The sequence below is a fragment of the Sebastes fasciatus genome, chromosome 5, assembly GCF_043250625.1.
Source record: "Sebastes fasciatus isolate fSebFas1 chromosome 5, fSebFas1.pri, whole genome shotgun sequence".
Lineage (NCBI taxonomy): Eukaryota > Metazoa > Chordata > Actinopteri > Perciformes > Sebastidae > Sebastes > Sebastes fasciatus.
This window is the reverse complement of record NC_133799.1, coordinates 6,286,609-6,303,426: the sequence shown is the minus strand read 5'-3', so window position 1 is coordinate 6,303,426 and position 16,818 is coordinate 6,286,609. Positions and strand designations below refer to the sequence as shown.

General features: G+C 41.5%; 1 protein-coding gene across 2 annotated transcripts; it reads right to left on the bottom strand.

The window, feature by feature from the left end:
* Positions 1 to 1,237: 1,237 nt before the first annotated feature.
* arrdc2 (arrestin domain containing 2) lies at positions 1,238 to 16,714 on the bottom strand. Of its 2 annotated transcripts, XM_074634739.1 has the most exons (8): positions 16,592 to 16,714; positions 14,849 to 15,103; positions 4,616 to 4,833; positions 4,423 to 4,525; positions 4,066 to 4,322; positions 3,797 to 3,959; positions 2,919 to 3,079; positions 1,238 to 2,640 (listed from the first exon to the last, which is right to left on the bottom strand). In XM_074634739.1, the coding sequence occupies exons 2-8, from the start codon at positions 15,099 to 15,101 to the stop codon at positions 2,587 to 2,589; spliced, it is 1,209 nt and encodes a 402-aa protein (XP_074490840.1). In that variant the 5' UTR covers positions 15,102 to 15,103; positions 16,592 to 16,714; the 3' UTR covers positions 1,238 to 2,586. The 2 variants fall into 2 exon arrangements, with proteins under 2 accessions (XP_074490840.1, XP_074490839.1); XM_074634738.1 differs by lacking the exons at positions 14,849 to 15,103; positions 16,592 to 16,714 and adding an exon at positions 6,759 to 7,488.
* Between the last annotated feature and the right edge of the window lie 104 nt (positions 16,715 to 16,818).

Below are 16,818 nucleotides of genomic sequence, written 5' to 3'. Positions count from 1 at the left end.
ATGGCTGAAATCAGACTGTGTTCACGTGTCTGAGCCAGAGGCCAGCAGACAAACTCCAAGGTTCCTGTTTTTAAACCCATGTAATGATAATGCAAGATGTGACTATGCCTTCTGATATTTAGACATAGGAGTGTTATCTTCTCATATTTCTTGTCCTGAGTCATTTCTTTGATCACGGCAGTTGTGAGATGATGCCACACCACTGCAACTCCTACTGAAAGCCTCCCGTCAGGTGACATAGCTCAATACGTCTGAGACTAGACACACAAATATGTTAACGCCGCTGTATTTGCTGCTCTCACTGACATCTGAGCATCCTGTGGTGAGAGTCAAGAGCACAGATTGGGATCAATTAGGTACAATTCAATCATTTATTTTGATTAAGATTAAGGCTGGACCAACTGTTTAATTTCAGTATTGATTCTCTTAATTAATTGTTTGGTCTATAAAATTGTTTGTTTTGTCTGATTCACAGTTCACAATCCAATGGTTTTCAGTTTCATACAAAATCATCATACAAAACACAAACAACATTGAAGTAGCTTCAACCACCTGGTATTTTAAAATATTCCCAAGCATTGTTATTTAGTTTCATTTGAAAGTAATTGGGTCTGACATTCTGGCAACACTAAGTATAAAAACTTCTCACTGAAAGTCTCATCCTTCCTCCACACTGTACCGAACATCTCTCTGTCCTACTTTAAGACAGTTCAGTGAATAAACCCAAGAGAACTTCTTCAGCTTGGCCTTCAGCCATGTTTACAGTTTTGTGTAACACTGTGTATCATCAACTGGGCTGCTTGTTTGTTCCTATGTGTTATGTGATTACATGTGGCAAAAATAATAACTGGGATCCTGGTTGAATCATCATGTAAACAAAGTACAAACTGTACAAGAGGACACTAAATGAGATCCATGTATCAGCTGGACTCAATGTGACAGATGACAGAACTTTTTTCAAGGGGCAGAAAAAACACCCAGAAATAACATGGGTTGCGTAAGTGCTCAATATTAGAGCTGTCATCGTTAAAACTGAAGTCTGTAATTATTGTTTTTGAGTGAAGCTTGTTTTCTCCAGTGAACCCTGCCCTTGGCAATGATATCGGTTTGACTCACACTTTTGAACATGATGTTCCAATCCACTGGCACGCAACATGCTTAACAGAGGCCCTTTACTATTTCCCTGACAGTGTTCTACATACCAGTTAAAGTTTGAAGGACACACTGAAGACCAACATCATTTCAGTTTGTTTTATTACAAAAAACAATTACAAAACTTTGGCAAGATTGTGAATCAACAATTTGTATAAAAATATATTTTTTCAGTGCGTGCCACCGAAGTCGCACAGCTGACCCTGAAGACTTCTTTCATACTCAAACAGTTTGTTTTTGGAAGTTGAGGAGAAAAATCCTCGAGTCAGTTTTTTGGAATGTCCTTACATTTCAGTGGCATCTCCAGCTTTAAGGCTCGACTTGAACGCTGAGCGCTGGTGGAGCGCCACAAAGCGCCCCGCAGCACCGAGGCATCTGGCTCCCATCAAAAAAAAGCTTCAGACCACGTGGATCTCCTCCTCCTCCTCCTTTTGTTTAGCAGCTGGGAGAGCTAATCTACGAGCCTCGTGCAGCCTTTATAACATAAACCGCTCATTCTATCCTATCACGGCGCTAAACAATCACAGCTATCTGACACTTCAGTGCCTTGAGCCTTGCATTAACACAACACCTCTGTTGGAATTCACCCACATACAGTCCAACCGTTTTTGTTCAAAGTTCTTGCAGAATACATTCAGCTCCTTTCATCTCTATGAGAGAACGACTCCCTGAAACTCTCATGCAATCTTCAACTGCAGATAATTAAGGCATATGTTATTTTTTCCCTTTTACATATTGTTACCTGCATGCATAAAATACATCTATATCTGCTTACTTGACTTGTCTGCTCCGCCGTCACACCTTCAGATACAGTATGTGCTCAGCTAACAGTAGAAATCGTCACAGGCACACTGCTGCTCAGTCACACAATGCATAGCAATGCATAGGTTGTTAAAATCGACCGTGTTGCCAGGACGAGGAGAGTTGGAAAGATTGCACTTTTCTTTTCACGGCACTCAAAGATGACTGTGCTATACGTCAACTTATCAAAAGCGCTTTTTTTGGGGCAACTCCAACTCCCCACCTGACAAATATCAAGTGATCTTTCACCCCCCAATATGTCCCAAACTCCTTAAATCTCAAAATTCACTTCTCATGAGGGACTCGTTGATTGGGAGGTATTTGTAGCTCGTTTGTTTAAGCCAAAAATCACTTGGGGAGGACAGGAACTGACGCGGAGAAGTTACTTTCCTCGTAACTGAACAGGAAAGAGTCCACTTTTCTTTATGGACCAGAAACGAAGCGGCGGCTCCTCCACTGACGACCAGTTCCTGTGAGCTCCGTCTTCTGAACTCTCCGCGGCGCTCAGTCCATCCACGACACTCCTGGTGGAACCGTGGGCCATTTATCGGAGAGAAGTAATCCAGGAGAAAACAAATCTCTTGATTTGTTTCTTAAAGTTAAGTCGCTTGACGCTCAGGCAGGGCTCATGGTTCAACACGTCATGCAGCGAGGTCTCATGTTTAAGGGCTGAGGGTTGGGGTCGACCTGTAGGCAGGAAATGGAAATAAAGATGCGTAAGATGAGGTTAACTAAGCAGATAATGTCTCTGAGCAAAACTTTCAGCACGAGGATACACTCAGCCTACACCCACAGATTTGTTTTCATGTAGTTACTGCTATACAATTTAGCTGTGACTTCTTTGGCAGGAAAGAAGTCGGGGATGTTGTAAAACACATCTACACAAAAAACTTGATTTATGCCAATCAAACAACAAATGAACAGTGGGTGTACGTGGGTGTTGTTTCCAGCATGTGGTGACTCACCTCGCTGTACACTGGCGGAGGTCGGAAGCGAAACTCTTGGACAAAAGCCATGAGGGGGCGCTCCAGGATCCCACTCAGGTCTTCGGCGGGTTGTTGGACCACCAAGTTGTTGCACTGCTCGGCCTCCTCCGCGGTCACCACGGAGCTGTAATCTGGGGGAGCTGAGGAGGGAGGGAGAGGTTGGATTAGTCCACTGGTCTGACTCAACAGAACGCTACAGGTCCAAACACTTAGCTGCTAAGTCATCAGTGCAGTTAAAACTCTTAAAAACCCACATAACATTTGCTGGCTTTTTGCACTCACTAACACTGATTTGATCCAACATTAATCTCTGCTGAATCGAAACCTTTGTATATAGGTGTTGGCATCTGACTCAGTGGTATTTTGGCAGTCAGTGATCATAAAAATAAAAGAGGGAGCAAGCCCACCAACGGATAGAGGTTAGAGAGGTTCCTCGAAAGCAAAAGGCAGCAGTATTTATGGACAAAATGTACAAAAAGTGACAGTCTCTCTTTTTCCACTTCTTGAAAAGCCACTACTATCAGTATGCAGACTGTTTTCTTCATTCATTTGTTTAGCTGTTTTGCCGGCAACAGAGTGCAAATATCCTTGAACACTAGTAGCTATGGATTATATAAATGGTGAAAAAGACAATAATGAGTCTGTACTGCTTTACTCGCTCTGAGTGTCATGTGTTTATGTAACCAGTTTGAGCAGTAAATGTTGAAATATGTTAGTGGAAAAAGACAAAAGAAATCCTATGTTTGCTATAAAAAAGAAAAATCTAGAAAAAGATTTGTTCATAAAAAAGTCCATGTTTTAAGAACTGGGTCCCTATGCACATCTACACATCTCTGTCTGTATTAAAAGACACTTACGCTCAGGCTGCTCGGGGATGGCCATGCGCAGCCACTCCAGGTTGACGCTGTATTGGCTGCTGACGCTGGAGGTGCGGCTGCCGAAGGGATGGAGGGGGATGGTGCCGATGACCAGCGGCAGCTCCAGACACAGCTTGGATGTCCCGGGAACATCAACACAAACCTGGTGGGAGGAGAACTTTTAGTGACATCTGTGCAAAGTGCAGCAGCAGCAGCAGTGTGCGTGAAAAGAGCATTCAAGAAATAAAGCAGCTGTCGACTGAGCTCACCTTGAGCATGTACTCCACTTTGATGATGCGGCACTGCAGGATGGAGGGACCCACGGGCGGGATCTTGATGGCGCGACCGTGCCACGTCTCCCTGCATCTGGCCCCAACGATATCGCCGCACAGCGTGCCCACCACCGCACGCTTCTGCTTCATGGTGCCGCGGGCGATGAACGTCTGCGTCTGGGTGATGTAAGCTTTGGGCACGACTGATCTGGAGGTACAGTTGTCAAACTCCGCAAAGACGGGTATCACCTCGCCTGCAGAGAGGGAGAGCATGTTAGAAATTGCAAACACTTCTAAACTGGCCTACAAGGACTGTGTTTTTAAAGGCGGTTGTTTTAGGTGCCGGCATCTCACCTGGTGTGTAGCCTTTGCGGTCGATCTTTGCAGTTATAGACACCTGTCCAAAGTTGCGGTACCACGCCCGCGCCATCTTGTCCTTCGTTCCAGCCTGTGGCGCCTGGGGATGATGAAACCAAATGAGCAAAGTGCCCCAAAACACCCAGAAAATCATGACACAATCATGAAACGTGAGGGCTGAGCTGCTCACCAGTAAGGCCGGCGTGTTGATGTCGATGGGCTCGATGACCGTAAACTCCTTCTTGATCTTCCTGACGGTGGCCCACGGCCTGTGGAGCTTCACTTTGACCCAGTAACGGATGCTGCCGTGTTTCCCCTCGAAGGAGGTGACCAGCGTCTCCTCGGGCAGCTGGAAGCTGAATGGAAATTCATGTCTGCCAGCGGGAAGGACGGTCACTTCGCCATTATCTGAGGAGAGGAGGAGAAAAAGAAGACTTAAGTTACACTTTTGGTTCTGGTTCGTTCATTTGATTTCAAGAGTACAGGACTTCAATTCCTAAATGACCAGTTTCTTCCTGGTGGTGTCATAAAGCGTACATGAAGTGATATCAATCAATCAATTCAGCACAATTAAATAATAAAAGTTTCTTAATCTTTACTGGGATCGCTTATCTAATTATGTGTAATGTGATTCATACACTACAAGAATGAATGGCAGCAAATGACTTCATCTGAAGAAGAAGTCCTGATAAAACTATGCTAAACCTGCACAACTAGTGAATTCTTTAGAAATCCACATAAATAAAGTTAACTTTGTGAGCGAGTGAGAACAGATCTTTAAATCATGACTCTTACTGAAAGAGAAATCTCTCTGTCTTTCTCTGCAATCACATGGTTTGTGTCTGTGCTTGCTCAGAGGGGCGGTTCCTGCTCCATTGTGCTGACTGAGAACATGTTTTCCTCAAGCTGTATTATACAGCCTGTTTTTCTCTCTCTGGCTGCACAGGTCCAGGAACACGTGTTTGCATTTAACAAATTCAATGTGTTTTTGTGTCCCTTTGTTAGCTGGAAGCTTTGTCTTGATTTAAATAACAATACTGTCACTGTTTAATCCTCTTAATGGGTCAAGTGGGTTGTTATGAGCTCTATGTTTTTGTGCACAACAGCAAAAAAATCAATTCTTTAACATGTTTTTTTTTTTATCTTGCAAATAAGTTTTGATAAAATACCAAATCAAGCAGTGAACACTGCAAGAAAGCAACATAAAACTGTCGAAGCCCCGGCTGTCTATTTCCTGTCTGCACTTTAGAGCAAAACAACTCTGTGCCCAATGAATGGAGGCAGAAACCTGAGGCTCTCCCACATCGCCGAGGAGAAAAACAACCCTGGAGTTTCGTCGAATGAGGAAAAGTCTGAACCATTTCTTTCAACAGATGTTTTCACAATGAAAAAATGAGTGCAAAGACAGCTGTTGTAATACATTTCACTCTCTTCCTATATAATGTAGTAGGAGTGGTGTTTTTTATACTTATAGACTATATCGAGTTATGACCAACAACAAAACTTCTCATAAGGCAGAATAAATAAGTGAAAGTCCCCTAAAAAATGCCTTTTGTGGACGACTGACTGGATGTCTGTGTGCTTTCTTTTTCTGAATCTGGATGTTCAGTTTGACTTCTTTAAGGAAGTAGCCAACAACAAAGAAAAGGCTCCTCATAAAATCATGTTTTTCAAGTCAAGTTCGACTTCATCCAACAGAGTATTAGAGGATCCAGTCAAATTTACATCTGCAACAAGTTTATAAATCAAGTGATAGCCAAGAAAACATCTCAGATGTGAGGAAAACAACAACAACAACAACAACTCACTTTTTTTCTGAATCTGGATGTTCAGTTTGACTTCTTTAAGGAAGTAGACAACAACAAAGAAAACACCTCACAAAAGCCTCATAATAAAAAATTAAGTTTTTCAAATGAAGTTCGACTTCATCCAACAGAGTATTAGAGGATCCAGTCAAGTTTGCATCTGCAACAAGTTTATAAATCGAGTGATAGCCAACAAAACATCTCAGATGTTGAGGAAAACAACAACTCACTTTTTTTTCTGAATCTGGATGTTCAGTTTGACTTCTTTAAGGAAGTACCCAACAACAAAGAAAAGGCTCCTCATAATAAAATCATGTTTTTCAAGTCAAGTTCGACTTCATCCAACAGAGTACTAGAGGATCCAGTCAAGTTTGCATCTGCAACAAGTTTATAAATCAAGTCATTGCCAACAATGAGACAGCTTGTTTTGACCCCCCTACATGCTGTCACTCTGAGTGTACAGCCAGGATGCCCCCCCCTCTGTGCTCTGAGCTCTCCCCCATGACAGTGCCTGCAGAGCGGACTGACCTGCCTGCAGCAGCACCTCTCTCCGGTTCAGGTACTCCACCTCGTCGCTGTAGTTCTGGGTGTACGCGGTGCTGGAGCCGGCGGACCGGGACTCGGTCCAGTGCACCTTGGCAAAACCTTCAGCGTGGAGCTTCAGGGATTCTATCCGACTCTCCGTGGACAGGTCCACCACCACCCGGCCGGACACCACGTCTCCGCTGCTGAACACCGGAGGACAGTCCACCTCCGGGGAGTCGAAGACGATGGCAAACTTTTTCAACTTGTCAAAAATCATTTTTTCTGCAGGTTTTTTTTTGCAAGTCCAATGCAAAAGTTCCTTTATTCTTGTTCCTCAGTGTGTTGAAAGTGTTGTGAAGTGGAGCTTCAGTGCTGCAGGTGACTTTTATTCATTAGTTCAAAGCTCAAACTGTGCAGGACTTTCTGTCCGCAGCCCTATTTGCAGGCTGAAGGATGGAGGCGTGGTTTCTATTATGTAAGGCCTCGGGAGAGGGTTGAAGGCTGCTGCTGCCTTCAGGTGCTCCTCCATGGCTCAGACATCTGAGCACTTACAGTTGTAAAATAAGACCTTTGGCTGCAGTAGGCTACTTCATTTGGTTCAAAGTCAACAGCAAAACTTATCAGGAAAGTTTCAAGCAGTGAACAGTAGAAGACTTGGAGTTTGTACAAACACTTCAACAGCAGTTTCCAATAATTACACACTTTCAAACACTGAGTGAAATCAGCTGAAAAACCAGACCTAAGTTTGAGACCACTACTGTAACAACATTTCATTTTTGGCTGGTTTTGTTTTAAGCACCGACCCTCACAACTTTTCCAGGAAACACACGTTTTTCACTGCCATCTCCCGGTTTCCTCCCGGGGTCACAATTCTACCGCATTTCTCCTGATTAATGGCAATTTTTCACACTGTTCTTTCCTTTTCGTTATCTGAACTGCCTTCAGTGAGTGAAAGAAGGAAAGAGAAATGGAAAGTGCTAAGAGAAAGAAATACTCAAGCAGGGGCTAAAAAATAAGGAATGAAAACTGATGCATATTAGCCTAGTTTATACCAGAGATACACACAAGTAAAAGTAGGCCTATTTAACAAAAAAATGCTGTTGCAGCAAACTTATTATTTTCTTATTTTAATTCTTTAAAAGTCACCAGAATGCAGGAAACAAAGTCTCTGAAACACAAATTGTTCTGGGGGAAGCAAGTATGGTTCTCCTTCATTTACTGATCAACCTTCGATTATCACCTTTTTTCTGTCAGGTTGTCCTCTTGGTGTAGGAGGAGACAACAGCTACAAAACATTAGCCTGGACAAAGGCTGAGAACTAAGCCACCTCATGAGAGTCACATCTTGACAACTTGGGTGTTGTGTAAAATTCCTACTTACAACTTAGTTGGGTAACTTGAGTGCAGCACTTTTCAGAACACCCATATTTCCGTGCTGTGCCTGAAGGCAGCATAATAAACATGCAGACTGGGTGTGGAGGCAGCAGCAGCAGAGAGGAAAACAGGGCTCTGCTGGTGATTGATGGTTACAGGTTCTTAGAAGAAAACAGGCTTACTGAGCATGCCTCCGTCTGGCAGAGATCCGCCCTGCACAGCACAGAGGGGAAAATAGTTTCACTCTGAACCAAAGCTGTTTACTCCACTTCTTCCATGTCGCTTTGAACATACTGTTACACAGCCGGAGCACACATGGAAAACACACAGCTATGCACAAAAGCATGCAACTTATGCAACCAAATTCCCTTATGAGAAACAACAGCAGTTATTCTAACTTCAATAACAGAGGGATACCACACGGAGAAGTCACCCCAATAATGAAAACTTGTGCAACAAGTAGGCCACTTGCACAAATCTTAGCACCCAACATATCAAATTAACTTCTTACATTTGCAAACAAAGACAATTCAGAGCAGAATTGATTGATGCAATCAATAAACTAAACAAGTGTTTGTTTAGTTTATTGATTGCATCAATCAATTCTGCTCTGAATTGGCTTTGTTTGCTCAATTTCTCAAAAGGGATACTCCATTCAGTTCATAAGTCCTCAGAACAAAAATCAAGTCTGGTCTGAGAAAAACAAAGTTGTTTACTCCTTTGTTCCCTTGGAGTAAGGAGTTAGCTCTCCAGTGCCACCTACTGGTGATGTGGAGGCAGTGTGTACAGCTGCAGGACTACCAGGATGTTTTTACACAGCCTGAACTGAACTTGATCATGTATGTGAATCTGGGAAAAGTTATAAGACATAGATGGGGTAGAGGTAGATAGTGCTCGCAAAATAATAAAGCACAATTGGGCCTCTGAGGGGCTTTCCAACTAAGTATCCCCTCACTGTTATTTTACTCCTTGCAGGTATACAAGTAGAAAGAACAAGTAGGTTTCCCTGCATCTTTCCTTGAGTATAATCAGTTCCTTCGTCCCCAAAATAAAAAAGTGAAATGAGCAGCAGAGCTCTGTCATATTTGCTTAGTCAGTGGTCCAGCTTGCATCAATATGTCAGGAAGTTGTAGCCAGGGGTGAAATAAAGCCCAGCACGCCACCTGCTGGTGACCAGGAGCAGCAGTCTGGCTTTACCAGGTCTCCCTGCCCCGGTCCTGATAAGATGTACTGTACATGGGGGCCTCTGCACAGAACGATGGGCCTCATAAACGCCCCCGCTGTGCAGATGCCTCAGTATGATCACCCTAATCATGTCTGAAAGCACGTTACCAATTCTGCAGACTAAAGTAAACACATACTGTATATATATACACGTGACGTGAGTTTCTCTTTGTTTACCCAGAGGGCTGCTGAGTGCCCGACATTGTAGAACAAATATTAACATTGAAGCACTACATACTTTTGAGCAAAGAGGGGCTTGACAACTTGTCATTCTTCAGTGGTGTTTGCATGTGAAAAAACTTGTTTTACTTCCAACTCCTAAAACTGGAACAACTCCCAAAAACACAACCAGACAACTCTACTGAAACAAAAAAATGTTTACGAACAACTAAATAGATAAATGAGGTGACACCATGACACCATGGTGTAAATGAATGGCAAGCAGCAGCAGCAGCAGGCTGTGTGGTGGAGGAGCACGTTGCCGTGGGGAGTCACGTGTTGTTTTCCTGGTTGCCAAGACGACGCAGCCTGTATTTTTTGAGCAGCCCCCACCCTTTCCTCCTCCCTTCCTTCCTTCCTTTCTCCTCCGTCTTTCACTTTCTCCTCACTCCTTGTCCCAAGTAAATAGAACCCAACATCCTTGTTTCTACTTTTGATATTTACTGCTTTGCCCGATGGCTTGCACATGCAAACGTACTACGGTCAGTAAAACTGATCTTGTTCCTGAAGGGATTTGGGGCGTGTATGAGGAGATTGAAGCTTTGTAAAAGCAGTTAGCACTGTTATTTCCTGAACAGATTCTGCAGATAACATTGCTCTGAGAGACATTTACAGGTCAAACCACCCACGTACGTCAGACAGCACCTTAGCCTCTCTACTGGTAGTAATCGCCCACAATCCAGAAAACAAAATTGCATGTAATTTGGTCCATTTATGAATCAGTTGCATGGATTTGGCAGATTTTCTGGGTGAGGATAAAGAAGCACAAAGAGTACTGGTGATTTCAACAACAGAAGCAAATAGGCAAGGTTTTTGTTTTTTTATGGCTGCCCCCTCTTAGTCGATTAGTCAACTAATCTGTTATTTTGGTCTTACTCGACTAACATTTCTTTACTCGATTAGTTGTTTTTCATGCTGAATGACTTATTTCCAAGAAACTTATGAGCGCATCTTTGGTAAACACAAGATTTAAAGTGGTGCTTTTGTGTGATTCTTTGTGGAGAACTCAGTTTTACAGATCCGTCGATTAATCGTATGAGAGTTAGTTGACTAATGCTGGGTACACACTGTACAAGAATCGAGCCAATTTTGGGCCCTCCTGTCCCCCCTCCTGACAATCGTCAGGATGGTTCTAAAGATTATCTTGCCAGATATTCCTGTGGTGTTAGCTATGTTAAGAGTGTTTTTTTTACATTCCCTGATCGGCTCGGAAGTCCACTTTGGCCGCACCAATTTCAAATCGTGAATGTTAAACATGTTCAATATTTGCGATCGGATATCCTGTTGTGTGTGGGGAACGCTGAGGACAGACGATGATGCAGTCACGTGGGAAAGAACGACAGCCAATTAAGAACCAAGATGATTGAAGCGGAAGGACACGGCTACGGCTAATGCATGAGCTAGTGCAAACGTGAAGCATAAAGTAGCAGTAAGATGGAGCTCAGAAATGGAGGAGCAACTTGTAAATTTGTGGCAACGTCGTGAGTGTTTATTTAACGTGCATATCTCCATAACTTCATCCATCCATCCATCCATCGTGAATTTTCAGTATGAAGTAGTGCAAAAACTAACATCTCTAATTATTCTTGCCCGTCGTCTGCCATGTTTTATTTACACTAAAGTCACGTTTTATCGCGAGAGATTTTGCGAGATTTACATTTTTTATTTGGGACTATTGTTGTTCATGTATGGAATCTGTCATTGTGTGTTGTGCTGTTTTGGCCAAATTGTTGCTCACCACACACTATAGGAACAAAACTGTTACATTTAACATAACATGTCGTTATGTGTGGTTTCTCTCACATTTTCATTGTCTGTTAAGATTTGAAAAATCTTTTAGTGTGGACCAGCCTTAGATTTTAACATATATATTATTTGACTTTATATTTATATGTTTGTTACTTTTTAAATATATTAAATGTCTTAGAAGATCTTTATTATATTTTATCATCAGAATAATTAGGGCATTTTCAATGGCTATGTGTATTTTTTCATATGTTATTTGTGTTGATATTTGGTATTCATCTGTGGGTCTAGAAGGTAACCCACAAATAGCAAAAACTTGCAAAAACTCTTGTGAGACTCACTGCGTGACAACCTGTCCTACCCTTAACCATTCAAGGTCAGTGCCTAACCTTACTGTAACTACTCGAGGTCAGTGCCTAACCTTAATGTAACTACTCGAAGTCAGTGCCTAACCTTAACCATCTCGCGAGAGTTTTGCAACTTGTGGGATACCTTCTAAACATGACCGTATAATTGTGGCTCCAAATTTATGAGAAAGAAAACAGTTTGAAAACTGCATTATTGAGAATTATTGAGTGTGGTGACACCAAATCTCACATAATTTTGTGATGCTTGTATTAGGGATGGATAAAAATCTTTTATCACAGTATATGTGATTTTTGTATTATTATATTATCAATATATATTGTGATAGAATACATTTCCTAGGATTGTTAATGGATAAAATAACTAAACAGAAATATCTGTCTTTAGCTGATCCACAAAATGAAATACAAAGAAGAACTTCACCACAATGATGCAACAATCATATAAAAGTGCAATGTTGCCGTTAAAGAAATGCTGATCTTTGAATGGCCTAATACACACAGATATGTTAAAGGTATAGATACCATGGTGTAAATGCTCTTGCGAAATTTCGGACGACAAATGGATCAGGTTCAGTTTTGAGTCACCTCTGGTGTGAGGCACTTTTCTCAACAGTGACCAATACCACTTTATAATTTGGCAGAAAAAGATATAGCAACAACCGTACTTGAACAATTAATTACTTGATCAGTTGATTAAAACATTGATGAACGGTTAACTGCTGGTAATCTATAAAGTATGGTATGGCTAAACTGTCATCCATGATGGAGAATGACTCCCACACCAAGCAGGACACCATCTCAGCACTAGAGAGCTCCTTCAGGGAGGGGCTGCTCCACCCAAAGTGTGTGAAGGAGCACTATCGCAGGTCCTTCCTTCCTGCAGCTGTCAGACTCCACAACCAGCACTGTTCCCAGTAGACCACTTACACTTACACACTAAAAACTGACAATAACCTGATATTTTCAGGTGGAATTTCATTTCATTCTCACTGTGCAATATCATTTTCCACTTTTGCAATTTTGTTAATAGTCTGTTTATTGTCAATACTGTATATACTGCTCCTATTTTTATACTTCCTTCTATTTAAATGGTTCATATTTTGTTACACTTTGTTTAGGTCTTTTTTTTACTGTGTTAGCTGATGCATCTTGTTTTTTGCACTATCCCCTTTGCTACTGTACACTGCAAATTTCCCCACTTCGGGACTAATAAAGGAAAAATAAAAATGTGATAAAAATGTACTAACTTTTCTGCATCTCTTATCATTATCAAGTTAATGTTTGGAGTTTTTTTTGCCACTGGTCTCAGTAAGAAAATATAAATTTCAGCTCTGGTAACTGATGGTAACTGGCTAATGACATGTTTAATATTTCATAATAAATTAAAAAAAAACGAATGGATAATTGAAATATTTACTAGTTGCAGACCATTAGTACAGCATCTCAGTTAATGGGTGATGTGTTACTTTTTTGTAGTCACGTCATGGTGTGTGATTTAGGCTGAAATGTGGGCTAGATATTAACACACAAAACCTGCCTGGGGCACCTGTAACCACGGTGCATACACAGCTGTTGCAGCAGCAGCAAATGACCTGGAAATAGGACTGAACTAATTTGCAACTTGTTTGTGTATTCTGCTAAAGGAACAACATAACACATTCAGCTCTTCTTATCTGAGACTCTGCATCCATTTGTATTTACTTGTCCAACCAGACTGGGGAGTCAAACCAACTAAACTGTTTACAGAGCATCTGATGAAACATTAACCACTGTCTACAGTTTATTTACTCAGCTCCTATGGCCTATATTCTCTGCCTAAAAATCTGAAAACAGGATCCGCAAACTGCATAGGTAGCTCCCAGCAATTTGAATGAAGCAACGTTTCGATCTAACAGAGATCTTCGTCAGGCATTGTCAAGTTTTATTCTCTGCCTGTCTGATTCTGGTGCCTTCCACACCTGGGGAATTTCACACTTTACAGCGTCATGTCCTGTTCAACACAGCACTCAGTAAACCAGTCGTGTTTATTTGGACTCGGCACTAATGGATTTGTGTTTAATGTTAGGATTAGGTTATCTGGCAGATGTATCTGGACGAGCCAGTCGACTTCTCTCCCTGGTTTCCATGCAACACATTCGGCCCAGGTGGCTTCATTTTGCAAACTGCAGCGACTACAAGACACAGTGGCTACCAGCAGCTGGCACACGAAAAAGCAAATCAGCAGTTTTACACCACATTATTCAGACTAGAGAGAACTTTTACATCAGCCAGCTGCAATACATGCTGATGTACAGTTACTATGTATATCACAGCAAAGCTGCAACGATGGATGATATCTTACAAGAATATTATACTGATCCAGTAGGTGACTAAAGAAAATAAAAAAAACTACAACAATGTCAGCACAAATAATATGAAATGCCCCCATTTTTATAGAAGTGAAGGCACTGTTCTGCATTTTCAAATAGTCATAATCAATATTTTATTTCTAGTCACCTTTTGGACACCTTTGGATTGGCTTTCTTCCCCAAACAAGCACCATTAAAATTCTTTTATTTTGCTAAATTATAGCTAACAAGGTCAATGTTGAAAAATTAAGGATATTTCACATGCAAAACATGGACATTTTGGTTGGTTACTGGTAGGGCTGACCCGAATGCTTCGAAGATTTGACCTTAGCAATGGTATTCGACCTCCAGATCACAATTTATTTTATATATAAGTATATAATAATAATGTATAAATCCCCATATAGCCCATTAAATAACGAATAATCCCACATTATTCATTATTCATATTCAACAATAATTATTATTAGTTATTCTCAGATGGATATCGCTGTTTGTTGTGTGAAGAGGTTTGTGTGTGTACAGTAGTGCGGCAGCGGCACCGAAACGGGAGAGATGGAGAAAGACAGACAGAAGAACATGTCAGCCTGCTGCGCCACGCTGCACCGCAAAGCTTCAAATATCTTCGAGTATTTCTCACCGAGGCTTCGAAGACCAAAAAATTGGTATTCGGGACAGCCCTAGTTACTTCAACCTGCAACCTCACCAGCTGTAGCTGTAATTCACCTGGGTTTTACGTGTGGTAATTCTGATAAATAAACACAGTAACAACAGTAACACAGGTTTTAACACCATCTGCAGCCTTCGCCACTGACCTCGGATCAGATGCTGTCTCTTCCTGAAGTACGTGATCTTGGAGGTGTAGTCGTTGTAGACGGAGTTCATGCCATGGTTCTCCAGCCAGTGTGCCGTGGCCACCCCTCTGCCCTGCACCTTCATGGAGTGCACCCTGGTGTCCCTGCGGAGCTCCAGCACCACCTGGCCGGACACAACCTCCCCTCTGGTGAACGCTGCGTCAGCTGGACCATCCAGCTCCAGTCTAAAAGACTTTATGGTGTTCAACATCATTCCTGTGAGAGAAGACAGTTGGACAAGGCTGAGACATGGACAAATGCTCATTATGTACAGTAATGTTAGAGGTGTGTGTAGAACTGGTTTTCAGGTGCTGTAAAAACCACATTGCAAATAGCCAGAGCCAGTTGGAGGCATGGATGATTCATCTATACAGGGCTGCTTTTAAATGTGCACTTTCCATTAGGGATGTACTGGTCCGATTTTTTCAGTCCCACTACTGATAGCGATATCTGGGCTTTTGGTATCGGCCGATACGGAGAGTCGACCCGATACCAGTGTTTAATTAATGAGCTGTATGCCTCACTGTGTGGAAGTGATTGGATCAGGCTTTACTTAAACATTGCTTTCCTAACTTTGTGAAACAAAGTAATAAATAAATACATGGATACAATTTTACTGAATTGTATTAAAATAATAAATCGTACTCCTGCAACTTGGTAAATTTGTTTCAAAATTAACAGCAATTCAAGTGTAAACCTCTTTAATGCAGCAACAAATTGGTCAAAATTAAAACAGAATTGAATTGAATAGATCGGCCCCATTGTCACGATACCCGATCCAGCTATTTGATCCAGTATCAGTATCGGTGCATCCATACTTTCCATTAAACATTACATATTGTTAATTTTTGCTGTTTTCTTTTAGGGATCTTATTTTTTGGGGTGGGGTTGGGTGGTTCTGTTTATAGGGTCCCAGACATGCCAGGGCCAGCCTTGCTTCTGTTTGTAGTTCATTTTGTTGTTTTAAAACACGTTTTTAGAAATGTTCAATAACATATTATAATCAAATGTTACATTTTCCTCTTTGGTTTGTGATCTTGAATACTAAACAAAGTGGTTACTAAAGAATAGCAGTGCATACTAACCTCTTTAATATGCAGAAACATTTCACCAATGTGCAAACAATTTATACCATTATGTTCTTTTTACTATGCAAATCGGTGTGAGGTCCTATAAGGTCACATAACAGCAAATAACTTGTTTCTGTTTGTAGTTCGTTTTGTTGTTTTAAAACACGTTTTTAGAAATGTTCAATAACATTTTATAATCAAATGTTACATTTTCCTCTTTGGTTGTGATCCTGAATACTAAACAAAGTGGTTACTAAAGAATAACAGTGCATACTAACCTCTTTAATATGCAGAAACATTTCAGCAATATGTGCAAACAAATTATACCATTATGTTCTTTTTTTACTATGCAAATTCGGTGTGAGGTCACATAAGGTCACATAATAGCAAATAACTTAGCAACAAGCAAATAATATTGTAATAACAACTTGCTGTCATGATTCGTAAAGTTCGAAATTCGAAATAGTTGTTACAATTGTTTCTGAGTGTTCTATTATTTACATTATGCAGCCGGTGTTTATGATGAGTTTTATAACAGCTGATAACGGGTCTCAGCCAATCAGAGTCGAGAGATGCGACTACGTGTTCTGAATGCAGCTGTCACCGCTGAGCTTAAAGACTTTATAAAACTCACCGGCAGGTTGTGGAGGCTCTGGAGCAGCGTAGCGGTCCTTTGAGAGACGAGGTTTTACTGTGGAGAACCCCAACTGTGAGTTCACTCCGACTGGATGTTCAATGGAAGCCAAGTCTTTATAAACGGAGGCAGGTTTCACCGCCCAGAAACACAGCAGCTCTCTGCTTTACACCAATGATAAGGAACACGCGCTAGTCACGCCCGCCCACTTAACACGGAGGAGGAGA